Source organism: Manis pentadactyla, chromosome 7, assembly GCF_030020395.1.
Source record: "Manis pentadactyla isolate mManPen7 chromosome 7, mManPen7.hap1, whole genome shotgun sequence".
In the NCBI taxonomy this organism is placed as follows: domain Eukaryota; kingdom Metazoa; phylum Chordata; class Mammalia; order Pholidota; family Manidae; genus Manis; species Manis pentadactyla.
Genome location: NC_080025.1, coordinates 133,834,334 through 133,850,969, shown reverse-complemented (window position 1 = coordinate 133,850,969; position 16,636 = coordinate 133,834,334). Strand labels below are relative to the sequence as shown.

Sequence of the window (16,636 nt, the reverse complement as noted above, 5' to 3'; positions counted from 1 at the left end):
TTATAAGTTTCAGTAGCCAAAGGGCCTTTCTTCTCTCAGTCCAACTTTGGTATGCTTTTATTATTTTTTGTATTATCTTTTTTGTTTAACCCTGGTGAATTTGGGAGTGTTAGATGCTTTCCAGATGAGTTTAGTAATATCAGATTGGAACTTCAGTTGATAGTTGGGAAGAGGCAGGTTGTTCAAACTAATCTTAAGGTTATGGATATTTTTTTTTCTCTTTTCTCATTAGGACCTGCAGTCAGTTTCTTCTGGCTCCCAGCGAGTTCATTACCAGGTAACACATAATTGACTCTCCTTGTTTCTTACCTTCTGGCCAAAAGAAGTCCATCTTTCAATTAAAGTCTTATTTGGATCCGAGTCCACATCCCTAGGGATAGAGTTTAAGAACCAAGTGAAGTCGACATTCTGATTATTTTGCATTTTCCTGGTTTTGGACAGTCATAGTTCAGCAAAAATTTGGATTGTGTATTTTCTCCCAGATCATTTAGGAAAGATTATAGAATGAAGTACTTTCAGTGACAAATACTGGAAAACCCAACTCCAAATAGCTTGACAAGGTAAGAGTCTATTGGTTCACATTGGGAAAAAGGTCAGAATAAGGGTGATGTCATGTACCGTTTGGCTGTGGTTCATGCTCCATTTTTCTGCTGGTCTTCTTGCTCTGTTCTCTTCCTGTCAATTTCATCTCTAGACTAGATGTTTCTCGGTCCAGGATGGCTGTCATTAGCAACCAGGCTACGTATTTCTCCTTCACATCCAGAAAAGCGAATTCCCTGCTTTCCACACAATATCAAGCAAGCATTCTAAAGTGCAGTTTGACTTGCCCATCCTGGTCTTTTGGACAGGATCTAATACACCCAGCCTCGTCCTTTCTTATGACTACATCAAGTTCACAGCAGACCACTCAGATATCCTCGGCCCTAACAATATTTGGGAGTGTGGTTTCTTCCCCTCTCCCTGCTCCTACTCTGCCGCACGGGACTCAGCAGCAGTACTCCTACAAATTAGATTTCTCAGGCATGATTCAGAGGCCAGTGCACAGTATCACCCCAGCCTGCAAGGGACACACACAGAGCCCTGAGTGGTCCCAATAAACCCTTTTCTCTGAGAAGCCAGTAACCTTCCCCCAGGAAGGGGTGTGGGTATCAGAGCACGCCAAGACACCTTGCAGATAAATCTCCTCCTAGACCCTTGTATACCTCTATGTGGGGGAAGGATTTGCAGGTATGGAAATTTGTAAATCCTGGTTTAGCACCTCACTTTAGGTTTTGGTGTTCTCTTTTGCTTCACTTGAAATTTCCAGCTGAATACCCTTTTGCATAAACAACAAAAACAATTTGTAAACACCCTGTACCTTGTAGTCTCTAGGTAGCTTTCTTCCCCTGCCAATAGATGTCCTGCATCCCCAGCCAAATAGCCTAATTATCCTGAGGCTTACTGACAGGAACGGCCTTGGTGTTCCTGTTTGTATGTTTATTTTCCAAATAAAGCACCCCACTCTTCCAGAGTCCTCCTTCCATCTGGCTGCAGTAGAAAAGAGGAGATTTCACTTGAGGGTGGGGGTTGTTTACACTGAGAAAATAAACTCTATTTCTGAGACTGCTTTTCACCAGTCATTGAAAGGCAAATACCCACTTTATTTTTTAAATAAACACAGTATTCCTGACATTGGCTATTTGCATGTTCACTTAAAGCCACCATATAGGTTTAATTTTTTTTAACTATAGTGCTTTTAGAGGCTGGAGCTGATCTCTACTCTAAAAACCGATGTCGGTAGGTACAAGATTTCGAGAGTCTGAGGGTTGTTTTGTTTTGTTTTTAAAATGCTTGTATTCTTGTGGACATTTTCAACATTTCCAGTTTTATCAAAGCATTTCAGGCATTTATTCTAACTAGTTTGATGAAACCAATGCATCTATTTATTACCCTGACTTATTTCATGTAGTCATTTTGTTGTAAGAGTTTTGTTATGTGGATATTTTATACCATGTTTCCTTTAAGCCATGTTTGTAGATATCCACAGAGATCCAGGAATAGTTGAGTCTCTAGAATATGATAAGAGTATTTGTTTCATTTTTTATTTAGTAATAAATACCATCTGACTGTATCAAAATCTTGCTGCATTTTTTGTTTACTTGCAGTCAGGTCCAAACTTGGTGTCAAATCAGCTGCATTATAAATGTCACTTCAAAAGGTTTTGTGCACCGAACCTATAGGATAACTGGTACAGTGAGCAAAGATGAATGTTGGGAGTTATTGCAACTCACACCCGTCCTTGAAGAGTTACAAAAAGCCAAGGCCTTTGGGTATTAAGGAAATACTGGAAGGAAAGAGATTCAGGGAACCCCAGGATCTACTCACTAAACAGGAAACTTGAGTAGAGAGACTGTGTGGGGATTAACATGGCCAGAGAGAAGGGGGAGGGTGGTGAGGAGATGCGCTGAGCAAAGCAGAAGCTGGTTGAGGCAAGGAGTTTGGGGAGATAAACACATTCGGCTGGGATCTTGGGCCCAAGAGAAGGAGGCAGGAGTTAGAGGGATGGTGGTAGAGAGTTCTGTTTTAGCTACACTGATGTTGATATACTTACGAAATCTAAGAGGTTTTGATGACTAGAAAGTTGGATTTATGTATTCATTTTAAAGCTTAGGGAAAAATTCAGTCCTAGAATAGAAGTTTGAAGGTCATTAGCAAACGTGTAGTACTTAAAACCATGCAGCTGGAGAGATTGCCCAGGGCTGATTTTGATAAAAAAGAGGGTCCAATGTCATATCTGTGTCTGTTGATTGGTCAAGAACACAAGTTTGAGAGGATGGTCAGTCAGGAAGACTCATGAGCAGCAGGAAACCTGGAAGCCCGGGAGAAGGCAGTGGAAACCGGGACTTCAGCTGATCGTTGGGGAGGCAGCTTGAAAGCTGCCGTGAAAGCTCAGAGTGAAATATATTTCACAAAAGGATGAATGTGTTAGATGCTGCTGAGAGGCTGAGGTGATGCAGGTGGATAGCTGTTGTTTTCTGAGGATGTATATAAAATACATGGGATACAGGTGCTATTGGTTTTGTGTTGAAAGTGGAAAGTGGCCAAACCAACTGGCAGGAGATTCTATTCTAAATCTTTTGTTTCCTGATGTAGAAACTGATAATATCAGAATCTCTAGTGTGTCCTGGTAGGGGTCGGGGGGTGATATAAGATAAAAACCTGTCTGAAACATGGACAACAAAATGCTTATGTGCTTTTTAATGAGCCTTTTTGTGGATGAGATGGCACTAGATATGCTTGGAGAATTAACTGTGATCGAATAAATAAACTCCAGCAAGTTTAAAAAAAAATTCTTGAAAAATTTTTGTCAGCTCACTAATTTGCAGTTGGGAGAGGAAACCCAGCATTTTGAAAGGTGCACCAGGGCCCACGTCCCCGATGACTGAGCCGTATGGCCATTCCCAACCACCTCTGCATGTCATGCCCTGGCTTCTCCGTTTTCCAGCTTCATGGTGGATTGCCAGCAAAGCACTAAGGCTCAGAAACGACACCTTGCATTAACCTGACGAGGCATTATGGGTTATACAAGAATGTGTTCGATATTTACAGCCTGCTATACGCTATCTCTGAGGTCAAAATACAAAGGCCTCTCCAACCTAATGGCATCTCATGTGACCTGCAGCTGCTCAGTTAAACAAGGAGAATGCAATGTGCTTGCAGCTTCAGGACATACTTGATTTGGCAGATAAACAAGAATCGGTAGAGGAATGGGCCTCTGCCTGTCTTTTCGATGAAGACATTATTTGAGGCCACCCACTGTAAGAGAATTCCTTCTTTGCTCTCGCCCTGGGCTTCATTATATCCCTTCTTAACCCCAACTCATAAAATTACTAAGGAGTAGAGCAGAGTCAGCCTTTCTAATGATTCTTAACTGGGGGAAATTTTGCTTCTCATATGGGACATTCGGCAATTTGGAGTGTGTCGTGCCGGGAATGGTTGTGATCACAGCGCTGGAACCCATCGAGTTGAGGCCAGAGATGCTGCTAAATTTTACAGGGTACAGGACGGTCCCCCACAGCGAGGAATCATCCAGCCCTGAATGCCAGTAGGGAGGAGCTTGAGAAACCCCGAGCCATTCCGAGGGCTCCCAGCACGTGGCCAGGGTCCAAAGGCAGATGTACGTCCTAGATGGGGAGAGGGAAAGGAAAGAGAAAACGTGATGAAGGGAAGTAGGAACAGGCCTCTGCGGATACGGTAGAGTAGAACCAGAGGTAACAGAAGCAAGAACAACAAGGGATTTCTGTAGAAGCTTTGAGTTTCCCCATCCCCCCAATAATGCTGCACGAGGCACTGACTAGTGGGCACACCAGAGTGGGCTTTCCAGAATATAATGAGCTAATAATCAAAACTTCCAATAATACAGTAGGGTTCAATAGTGGGCACAAAAAGGGATCCATACAGATAATTCTTCTGGAAGAATAAACTTTCTTAAAACTATAACTAGAATGGCTGGAATATTTCAAAATAGATACAACATTTTCAGAAAGTTCTTTGATCCTTTAGAGATGTCATTTGCTCCCTTAAGAAAAAACCTCTTAGTCAGACTTGAGTCTAAATCCATGTGTGCACCCTCTGACCTCATTTTTTGTTTTTTGTTTGTGTTTTTCTTATATGCCTACCTGATCTTTGAGGCATAGATATGTGTTGTAGTCTGTCGGAACTCTGTCTCGTCTAGGCAAACAGCATTTGCCCGCAAATATTTGATTTATTCCTCTTCTCTTCGTACTGGCTGTCCTTACCCATTTCTCTCCTTTCTCTGAAATTGCTTCCTTCTTGATTTGTTTTTTGGACTCTGGAAAAGTCTTTCAATGGATGGGCTGAAACAAGTTTAAGGGAATCACCTGGGAATTTATCTTGTCTTAGAGAAGGACAGAGGTTAGCTAGGAACTTTGTAGAATATTGTTCCTTTGGGTTAGATCAAAGCTGTCAGAAATAGATCAAATGAGGAATTAAAATAAGATTTGCCTGGGGCCAGGTCTGTTTGGTGTTACAAGTGAAGGTGCTACTGCTAATACACACAGTTGTCTTTAATGGAGGACTTTCTCACACACAACAAAAGGACTCTTGAAAATGTGAGAATCTCTGTCATTTTCATCTTCTACCACACCATCACTATTTCTTCATCTGTCAAAGCTGGTTTTGGGAAATGGGCATCCCACTTCTGTATTTTTCTGCTGCAGAAATTGTGATAAAGTAGGTTTGAGGAGAAAAAGTTTGACACATAAAAAGAACAGTAGTGAGTCTATTCATTGAGATTCTAGGTGGACATTGATCACATACACACGTATTTCTAACCATCCCTGGTGGATCTATTCACTAAGGACAGAGAGCTATTGGCATACAACTTGTTGATGGAAGGAGAGAAAAAATGTATGAAAAGGTGGGTTGGGTGCAGGAGATGTCAAGGCAGGCAGAGTAAAAATTTGGATGGGTGAACAAGAGAGAAATGTAAAAATAAAGTGACGGTTGACTAGACAATTATTTTTAAATAAAGCAGGGATTCTCAGACCAAAGAGATTTCTGTTTCACCTCTGTTTATATTGTCCCTAAGTTTTATGAAAGAAAAAGAATGTCATTCACAGTGAAGGTATAGTTAAATGTTAGGTGAATATTGCTTACGTGGACAGCCTGCTGGAGTGTGTAATGGGGCTGCTCTGCCTTCATTAAATTATTTGGGCATCAGCTATGAGTAACTGATGTAAATTAAGGGCATGTCAAAAAGTGGCTCAGATCATTTCCTTATATATTACATATAATTCATGCCAGTTGACTTTCAAAAATAGATATGAGAAATAGAAGGTGTACTTTTGTGTGTGTGGCTGTATTTTCAGCCTGAGAAACAGATATTTTCATTAACATATATTAAAAGAGAAAATTCACATTAATAGGGTTTTTTGAAATGACCAGTATTTGTTAATATTACTCATTTAAAGAGCAATCCATTTCAGAGTATTATATTTAAAATAGAAAGGAGCATGGTACCCCCAAGGTTATATCATTCTGCCTATATTATAGAGCAATGACAGTTGCATTCATCTAAATCACCAATTATATGAAGACAAATAACAGATCACGAAATGAGCAAGTCAAGTATCGTATCTCTTGGTTGAATCATTGATTTGACTACGCCATTTGAGATCACTGAGGAGATGAGAAGCCCTGTGTTAGCACCCAAAGTGGTGGATGTGATGGTCAGTGGCCCAGCCTGGGTGATTGTGTGAATACCTCCTGACATGGAGCTGCAGCCACATGACCATGTTACTTAAATGCCTGCATTCCAAGGCTTTTGAAAGGCCCATGTTTTTAAGCTTGGTGTGGGGCTCTGTCAGACACTGGTGTCTGTACATTATTTTAATATGCAGAATTCACAAAGCAAACACGTCTCTGGCCATTCCTGTTTACTGACATGGATGTAGTCACGTCCACCCTACAGGAGCTAAGTTCTGCCTCAAGGCCAGTATTGACCCTCCTGTGAGGGGCTGTTTTGTTTTGCTCACTTTCCCTTCCTGCTCAGGTCTGATTCATGGTCTGCACTGCACTGCTGGTCACACTCCTGCCGCCCCCAAATCCAGGTTTCCTCAATGTCTGGGCCACACACTGCACCTGTGTGCCAGCCCCGCTGTGAGATGCAGTGAGCTGCCGACGTGATGTGAGGTGGATTGCCCACAGCGTGTTAGCTGTGAGAGTCATTCAAACAAAACTATGGCCAATTCACTATTGCTTCTATGCGAACAGGACTATTACTCATTATCTGATTCCTTTTTTAGTAGGAGAGAAAGGGTGTAAATAGACAATATGTAAGAATTACAAGGAATCCTAAGTACATAAGAACCTCGCCACCTGTGTGGTCATTTGTTAAGAGCATCAGAGTGTAAAGAAGCTTATGGACAGTGGCCTAAGCTATGAATTCTTTTTTGACAACCTTCTTCTCTATCCGTGCTCCATTTTTAATCCATCCAAATATGTATTTTACTTTGATATTAAGATAATCAAGGTATTCCCCTTGACTTTCATTAGCTACTTGTGTCATGAAATCTGCCAGGTTTTATAATCTTGGCATATCTTCATTCTTTGATTGTACCATATATGTTTATTTCCTAGTATATTTGTTTTCAGGAAGTGACAGCCCTTTTATTGAACCTCAGTAGAGCCTCTGCAATTCTCATATTGTTGTGTATATGTTTAGAGCTTAAAATCCGTCTTTACAAACTCTTGCAGTTTCTAAGAAGCTTTTCTCTAAGGTCTCACACCTTCTCTTTGTGATCCATTTGAAGACAGTGCTGTTTGTGATTTGAATAGGTAAATGGCCCCATTCAGCTACAGTGCGGGAGAGGGGGGACCTCAGCCTCCCCGTGTAAGGAAAAGATGGTGCTTGTACAATCTGCTTGTTTTTTAACCCCTGACCCAAAGTAGACCTTAGTACAACACCTTTCTGGTATATGCTCTTTAATGCCTTTCTCACATCTGTACAAAGTAACACATATAGACTTACATGGATACACAGGTGAGGTTTTGTTTGTAAATCCATTTTTATTTAAAACATCATTCTTTGCACACTCACTGTACATATTATACCACAATTTATTTTTAATAGTAATTTACCATGGACATTATGTCTTGCTAATGAATGAAGTCCTAACTCAATTTTTTAAAAGTGTTGTTATATTCCATGGTATGTATTTAACCCTATCTCTGTGGATAGACATTTATGTTGTATAGTTTTTGCCACTGTTTTTGTTAACAGTGTTGCAATAAGCATTGTTGTACAGATTTGAAAACAAAGTTGTAACAAATGATAACCATACTAAACAACCTATTAATATTGCTCCTACTCATATAGAGTTTAGAGTTGCAATCACATAATATATACAGCAAAGTTATCTAAACCCTATCAGAATTTTTGTCATGTGAATGTTGTCACAGCTCCTGTCTCCAGTTGTGGCTCACTCTTGTTGTCAGTGATTACCTTATTTCTTTGGGATTCTTGAGCAGACAGGTACCTGGGAGTGGAAAATGCAAAGCAATGTGACCGGAGAATTGGAGGGAGGAAAAAATTCTGAGTTTCTGATAAGAAATAGGGAAGATTAGTTTGACAGCTAATGAAGAGCTGAAACTATAGAAAGGCCTTGAATATGAGCATTGAAGGAAGGTCTTCATAGCTATTAAGATCATTCTAGCTTTTGCTTTATGTTTTTGCTTGAGCTGAGGCAAAATATTAAAAAAACCAAAACAACAACAAAAAATTTATCTCAAACTTAACGTGTATAAATCCCCCACCCCTCATCCTTTAAAATCCCAGGTAATTCTAATTCCTCTAGAAGCCATAAAGCCTGGTATATAAAATCATGGGCTCTGTAATAATAGAGGCCTGTATTTGAATTGCAACTCCACCGCTCCATAGCTGGGTACCTCTGAGTTCACTTCACTTCTCAAAGCTGCAGGTCTTTCGTGGCTCACTTTTAGAGGTGCCAGAGAAGAGATCCAGGAGGAACCGTGAGACAGCAGAGGCGGGAGATGGAGGCTAGCTTATGCCACCTTCTGAATGGCAGAATGAATAAGGCATAGGAATATGGCTTAAAATCAACTACCCAATGAAACTGTAGCCTAGTATTTCCACCCACGCCCAGGAGAATAGCTAGAAGCTCAGAGAGCGTCCATTGTTTGAGGCTACAATCACCAGTAACTTACCTGATCTTGTGAGTCTGAATATTTCCAAGGCATTTTACTCTGTAGAATCTTCCTATTTTGTTGAATTCCCTCTGACCTAAATTTTTTATTATTATTACTTACTTTTTAACCTTTTGGGGGATCTCAGATCACTTTGATAATCTATAGAAAACAGTGGAAAATGCACATTCACAATAGACACACCAAATCTAGCATAAAATTTCAGGGAGTTCAAGAATTGCTGAACCTAACAAGGCCCGTTTGAACCCACTTGAAGTGTTTCAAAGAACTCGATGACAAACAGTGTGTTTTTACAGAGCAAAGTGGTAACATTCTTTTTCAATTAAAACTTCTTTAAAGAAGCTGAGTCACATCAAATGCTGTGTGGATCAAGGTGCAGAGTCAATAAATGAACAGAAAAAAAGCACATGCATAAAACTCTCCAGACATAGACCCTCACACATAAAAGGTATCTAATTATATCAATATTACTTTACCAGCCTGTGGTAAATTAGTCTCTGGCTGAGCAATAACGTAGTCACATTTTATTAAACTAGACTAAATAATACCCAGTGTTCTCTGATTTGAATGTTCTAGCAATAATATTACCAGACTTTATGTTTTGAAACTGATACAACAAGCATTTCTGTATTCTTTCAGAGTTGGTTTTTACACTGACAAATCCTGATCATTTTCTCATAGTAGTTTCTGTAGCACATTCAGCATCAAAATTCAGAAAATATCCTGGTGCTTCAGTCTCTTTACTCTTAGAGAAGACAGATATGATTCTGTTCAATATCTTTTATTAGCTTTCAGAGTTGCCACTTAATATTTCAAACAACTTTCAAGTTTTGTCATTTGTAATTATAGTTCTCACCAAACTGAGACATGTTAGTAACTTTACATGTTTTATGAAAAAATACGTGAAGAACTGTAAATTCTTTTAAAACAAGATATCATGTGTCAAAATATAATTCAGTAATATGTGAAAATTATGTTAAACATAGTTCTCATAAAAATAGATACTGAGCACATGTCAAGATTTCCTTCAGCTCAACTAGCAGGATGGCAAAGCTAATTAAAAAAAAAAAGAATATGTGTTTATCTCTGTATCCGTAGCTACATCAATTCAATATCTGTAAATGTTGGTACCAGTCCTAAGTAAGAACCATTTTTCCTCTATCAATTGATTAATTTGCAGAATTCATATTGAAAACTCTGTATTCTCAACATTTCTAGTAATGGATCCTTTTTGTCCTGGTAACTATAGGCCACTGGTCTTAAAACTTTAGCAGACGACAGACAGGTCTGAAAAGTTTCTGGACTCCACCCCTAGGGTTTCTATAGACCTATGGTGGCAACTGGGAATTTGTGTTTCTAACAAGTTTCCAGCTAACGCTGCTGTTGCTGGGTTCATACTTCGAGAACAATTGATTTAAGCATAGGCTTTGCCTTGAAGATCAAGAGAGGTAGATCAAATCTCCAAAGAAGTCAATGCAACCTCTCATTGGCTCTTATGACTTCTGTGTTCCTCCCATTTCCTTCTCCCATCACCCTCTATACACACAAGGTCATCCACACCCAGCTTCACCCCAGGGTTGCTCCCTACATTTGAACATATCAAATCCCTAATAAGGGTCAAATGCCCAATGTCTTCCCCACGGACACCTGGCCTCCCTCCCCCTTTGTCCCGTTCCTGTCAGTGATTTAAATTTCACTATGAACCAGGGCTGGAATGCTCCAAATCATGTCTTGTAAACTAGAATGTGTTTTTAATTTATTGCAAAATTGTCATTGGCAGAGGTTCTCTTAGTAGGGGAAATTTATATATGTATGTGGAGAACCGAAAAGCAAATTACAGCTAGCTGCCACTAGTTCCTCGGCTTCACAAAGGGAAAGAGATTCCCCAAAGGAAGTAAATGTCCCAGTTGTGTTTTTATGACTATTTAGTAGAATAATTGACAACCTCCTGGAGATTTAATGTGGGAGTGGTTTTAAAAGGGTCTATATGAAATGATTCATTTAAAAGTAGAATCCGTGTTTCCATTTCTAGTACAAATATTTGGTCTCTCACTGGTGCTTTGTTTAGGAAAGTATGCTCACTCTTAGAAATAGGTGGTATGGCGGAATGTGGAGAGAGGAATGCCCCTCAGGTCATTCAAATGGAGCCTTGAAGATGTGTGTGTCTCTTTCCAGGACCATGAGACCTCCTTCCCCAGGGCACTCTCAGCTCAGAGACTCTCCCCACGGTGGTGCTTTCTAGATGGTGAGTGTCTCATGGAGGCATCGGGGCTGGGGCAGCAGGAAGGCAAAGGCAAGCCATGGCTTGAGCATACTCCAGTGTTCCAAAAGATTGTTCAGAAGCCTTTCACGTGACCTCACATGATTGGTATTTGGATCTCAGGTGATGTGGACTTGCTGATGTGCCAAAACACTTTCCTGAAGTCCTTTCCCTCAAAGCAAGTTAGTAACTGGCTGAACCTCTCAAACTGCTTGAGCTGATGCTTTTTTCAGGTCCCCCACCATGCCCCCACCCTGCCTTTCCTAAAACATGTTGAGTGCTTATCTTAAATTCAGATCAATAGTAGATGGATTCAGTTAACATGGGATGGATACTAACTTGTATGTTGGTTGCATATTATGGAACTTTCATATTATTTTCATTAAACCATCATTTAATGGTTTTCATTAAATGATACAAATTTTTGAAAAAGAGTAGAAATTTTCAGTGGTTTCCAAACCTGCTCTGATGAGCATGACATATGGAATGCAAAATAGATCAGTTATTTTCTGATTGGTTGATGAGTCTCTTTTCTATCTCAAGCATCTCTCATTTCCTAGAGGCTGCCGAACCCTACTTTACTATCCAATTACCCATATTACAATACATTCTTGCTTATATACTATCAGTGTATCTACTCCACCTTATGTGCACACGTGGTTTTCATTGTAGACCTTTCTTTAATCTCTGTATGCATCTGAGAGCCTGTAAACATGGATAAGAGTATGACAGGGTGTGTGAGTGTGTGAACAGTATTATGAAGGTGAGCACTTATATCTGCATGAGATCTAACTCATGAGATAGGTTTTCATTAATGGCTTGTCATTTGCCTCTGAAAATAATTTACACTGCTTTTCCTCCAACTCCTTTATTCCCTAGTGATGAGAAACACAATTTATTTGTTTTTCCTGAATCCACTGAGGAACAGCTTATACTTAAGAAAACCATGAAAATTTATATGAATTGTTCTATATACAGTCTGTCCTATATACAGTCCTAGATAAAATGATAAGTGGGGGTAACAGTCCTAAGCCAGATTAGTTTTACTCTATAAATAGTTTCATTAAAAAACCTTTCAAAGACATGGTTAAAAAGAACCAAGTAGAGTCCTCAGGCAGATTTTACTCTCCTGTTGCATTCATAGGGCAGGAATCATGATCATCTTGGTTTTTTTTAGCTCATTCCCTTTGGAGAGAACTTACTCATTAAAGATTTATGATTTTTGAATAGTTATTTGCATTTTGAGTTCTCTGTAGTACTATGTACTTTGTAGACAATCTTTTTATAATATTTGGACTCTGTTAGATTTCATTGAAGAGGAACATAATTCTTTTGAATATTCAGAATAATTTGTAGAAACTCAAAGTTTGTAATTAAGACAAATCACTGATGCAGTCCAATCCCTTTTAGAAATGCTTAAATAATAATATTTTTGCTGTCTTGGCTTTCTTCACACATGGCTTAGGGAATCAAATTTTAAAGTGAAATGCTTCCTTTAATACCAGATGTGGTCCCTGGCATTGCATCTTCAAGCTCTTTTCCAAAATGTGAATCACTTCCTCAGGAAGCCTGGCTACCTATAGCTTTTTTCTAGTTTTATTTATTTAAAAAATACATATGGAGTCCCAGCTCTGGTTAAGGTCCTGGGCCAATGCCTGGAGACATAAAAGGGTAAATGAAACACAGACCTTTAAAGAGGCAGGTATCTTGGTCTCATAGCTATCTGTAAAGATAGTTTCTATAAGAAGTGTAAACAAAATGTAAATGCGTAGAGGAAGGAGCAATGAATTCTGTCTGAGGTGGGGAGGGTGGGACTGAGGAAGGTCTCGCAGAGGAGGTAGCATTTGCATTGGTCCCTAAAAGACAAGTAAAATTTAGATAGACAGATGTAATGGGAAAAAACTTTCCAAACAGTGGGATACTGGTGGCAGAGGCATGGAAGTCCTGAGTTTTTCTACATAGATTTAGGGGCGGGCCAATGGTCCAGCATGACTGGAATGTAAGATTTTTGATTGGCTTAGTAGGAGAGAAGGTCTTAAGTTTGGTGCCACATCACAGGACTCTTTGAATGCCATATACATTTTTTTTCCCTAGCAACATCTGCAGATCGCTTTTATCGAATAGACAGATCTCAGGTAAGTTTTCTTGAGCCCATTGGTGCAAGTGAAAAATTAAAGTTAATATAAAGGTATATGCTTCATATTAACTTTATATATATACACACACACACACACACATATTAAGTTAATATACTTTATTAGTAGCTGATCTCATGAGTTTTTCTAACAGAATCACTGAAACATTTACAAATTTTGGAATGGCACTCATAGCCCAAGCTATGAGCTTTTTATTTGTCCTCACATGTTTTGTGATCTGTAGACTCAAGCTGATAAGGCTTGGCTGCAAGTAATGAGGTTTGTTGCAAATAAGGTCCAGAAAATAAGGAGGCTTGTTGGTATCACCAGCCTGTACTCCAAATTTTCATCCCCACTGCTATTTTTACTGCTTCCTAGCCAAATTCTGTGCCTTTTAAAGTTTACTTCTGGTTAGCAAGATCTCAAGTACGTGTCTGTGCTACTGAGTTTTAATTCATCCCTTCCCAGGGTTCAGTAATGAGGGAAAAAAAATGCTTATGCCCAATGATAACAAGTGCTTCCCTTGTCCAAATTCTCCTGAAAAAAGAAAATATGGTATGGAATCCAGCGATAAAACTGATTGCTAACCATGCCACTTAGCTTTGACCAGATCCTGGGGCTGGAAGTCCAGGTTATCACGCACTCATGCTGGACCAAGTCCCATGTGGGGTGTCACTTCTTTGACAGTATTGGGAAGAAGAGGCAAGACCATCTCTGGTTACACCTAACCAGATCCGGTCAACTAGGAATCCCAAACTAAGAGGGATTCAACTTTCCCCCTTGCCAACCTCTTGCTAACATGTTGCTTCAGGGAAGATGTCCACTAGTCAGGCCACACTGTGGCCATTTGATATGCCACAAAATTTCATTATTGCTCAAGACCAAGAATGGTGTGTTTTATTCCTCTTTAAATGATGGATTTGAGCATCCTGTCAGTCATCTGACATACTTCTTTTTCTTCCTTAGGAACATTTGCATTTTGTGATGGAGATTTCTCAAGATGAGATTTTTATTCTGGACCCAGATATGGTGTTACCCCAGCAGGTGGGGACACCTCCAGGAATGCCTGACCTGGTGGTGGAGCAAGCCTCCGGGTAAGTGTGCTTCTCCTTTAGGGGAGTGGAGGTCAAGTTGGCCACAGGCTGACATGTCTGGTTGGACTTGGCACTTGACATTTCAAGGACATCGAACTGTCTTAAAATATAAGTTTTCTTATCATGTTTCATTAGAGCGTAGTATAGCTGGTTCCATTAGAAGTCCATCTTATGAGAGGCTGTGTAAAATTATTCTTTCCCACCCAGATTAGTATCATGTCTGAGTCTTCTTTACCCACTCCACCCATGCTTCCCACCAAACTAGAAGACATTTGTATTTGCATTTGTGCATACACACCTGCAATGCCTCTATTTTCCAGATAGAAATTGACACACGTGGTTTGACAATTATTTTTCTCCTCTTCCTTCCTTCTCTTTTCCTTTTTCTCTTTTTTTAAATTTGCTATATTCAGGCAGCCTCTAATATAATAACAATAACTATGACATACCCAGCACTTACCTGAGCCACATACTGTGCTAAATGCCTTTCTTATACCCCTCCCAGCACTACATAGTGACTTAACCATCTTAAGTGTTTTGTCCTTACTTCCTCATCTGTAGAAAGGAAATAATATCCACTCACAGAATTATTTGAAAATTAAGTGAATTGGTATGTGTTAAGGGTTTAGGATAATTCTTGGCACTTGACAGACACTCATTAAATATTTTATTATCGAAATCATCATCATCATTTCACAATGACCCTGCAGATTTGGTACTATTATTATCCTAAATCCATAGATAATAAAATAGAGAATTAGAGGGTATGTGTAACTTTACCTGTATTGCACAGCAAAGAAATGGAAAGATTAAGATTCAGTTCCAGGATTTCTAAGAAATGGAAAGATTAAGATTCAGTTCCAGGATTTCTGATGCTAGAGCTTGTACATTTAACCACCACATTGATCCACCAAAATATTAGCATTTATAGGTTATTTCAAAACTTAAAAAATACTTATTTAGAGAGTTTTTTATGTGCCTGGTACTGCTGTAAGCACTTGGGAAACAACAGTGCAAAAATGAAAGCAGACAAAAATCTCTGCCCTGTGAAGTCTAATGACTTCAATGGTTTACTGGTATATGGAAGCTAAATAGTTAAAGTAAGGATTTCCCTGGAAAGGATACACAAATGCACTCAAATAGCATATGCAAATCGTGTACACATGCCTTATACAATATAAACAGACATATTCACTTTGAGGTAACCCTTATGCCTGTTTACCCCTTTTTGTTAATGTATTTGACTATTGCTGCTATTCCTCAGTATTCCCCACTCTGCCAGGGCCAACTGATAGCCGTGGTATATGTCAAGTCGGGGGGAGTCAAGAGAAGGCAGAAGTGACAAGATAGGACACATGTATAGCTTTGTTTAAGAAACCAGAACTAGTGATGCTAAAGCTCTCCTGGCATGAAGGGAAAGCCCACAGGCACAAAAGGTGGCCTGTGTAACCCTGCGAGCCCCAGAAGGTGGTGGAGAAGGCCGTTTTTGCAGTCCACGTACTGTAAATCAAGCCTGTCAGCTGTGGGGGAAAGCAAGTGAGACGCCGTGTCCCACCACAGAAGCAGTAGGTGCCAGAGTCTAGCTAATTCTTCCCCACTGATCTGGGCTGCAGTCTTTGGTTTGATAGAGGGAACCCATTCTTCCAGGCTCACCCTGGTCTTTGCCCTCTCTGTCATTCAAAGAGAAAAGACTTTGTTATTTTCTAATCTGCATTTCTATTTCTGGATCCATTGCTTCTTATTGATGTCATTAAATTAAAATTACTTAATCTTGCAATTCATTTTTCTCATCTGTTAAGAGGGCAGAATCATACAAATTATTCATGATGGTTGAGAAAATTAAATGAAATAATAAATGTGAAGTACCCAGTAAATACCCAATAAAAATTACTTTCCCTTCTCACATTTAGAGACAAGAATCATCTCGAGAAAGAGTAGAATAAGTCCTGTGCTGACTTTGAATGCTTAAATGTGTGGTGCCCTGCTTTCTCCCAGAACGTCAGACTGGTGGAATCCTGCCCTACGGAAGCGCATGCTGAGCGATAGCGGGCTGGGAGTGATAACTCCGCACTATGAAGACTCAGATCTGAAAGATCTCAGCCATTCCCATGTGCTACAGTAAGAGCTCTCTGTTCTTGTCCTGTGGGCCACTGTGACTGCTGGGAGAGGATCACATGGGGTATTCACCTTTTCAGTGTTGTCCAAGCTGTCTCATGACCATGTCATCCTGCGGCTTGACTTTTTATTCACCTTGCTCACCTTTACCTACCCCCAAGCTTCTGATGGAACTTCACTTTGCATTCCTCTTACTCCTGAGCCACACTAGACATTGCATATAGATCTATAAATCTAGTGTTTGCTTTACTGACATTCAGTGTTTACCCCAGATGTCCCTGTGTTCACCACATCATGAAGGCATG

At 39.8% G+C, this 16,636-nt stretch overlaps 1 protein-coding gene across 10 annotated transcripts in view; it reads left to right on the top strand.

Annotated features, from left to right (window-relative positions):
- Nucleotides 1-16,636, top strand: part of DGKI (diacylglycerol kinase iota) — a 395,960-nt gene that overhangs the window by 318,731 nt on the left and 60,593 nt on the right. For all 10 annotated transcript variants that reach the window (XR_008998562.1, XM_057504799.1, XM_057504796.1 and 7 more), the window contains 5 exons: nucleotides 233-277; nucleotides 10,903-10,972; nucleotides 13,082-13,122; nucleotides 14,089-14,216; nucleotides 16,212-16,334. Coding sequence is in view for 9 of the 10 variants with exons in the window: in XM_057504799.1 (XP_057360782.1) it covers nucleotides 233-277; nucleotides 10,903-10,972; nucleotides 13,082-13,122; nucleotides 14,089-14,216; nucleotides 16,212-16,334 (407 nt within the window). In the remaining variant the exon portion in view is untranslated. The remainder of the gene's footprint in view (nucleotides 1-232; nucleotides 278-10,902; nucleotides 10,973-13,081; nucleotides 13,123-14,088; nucleotides 14,217-16,211; nucleotides 16,335-16,636) is intronic.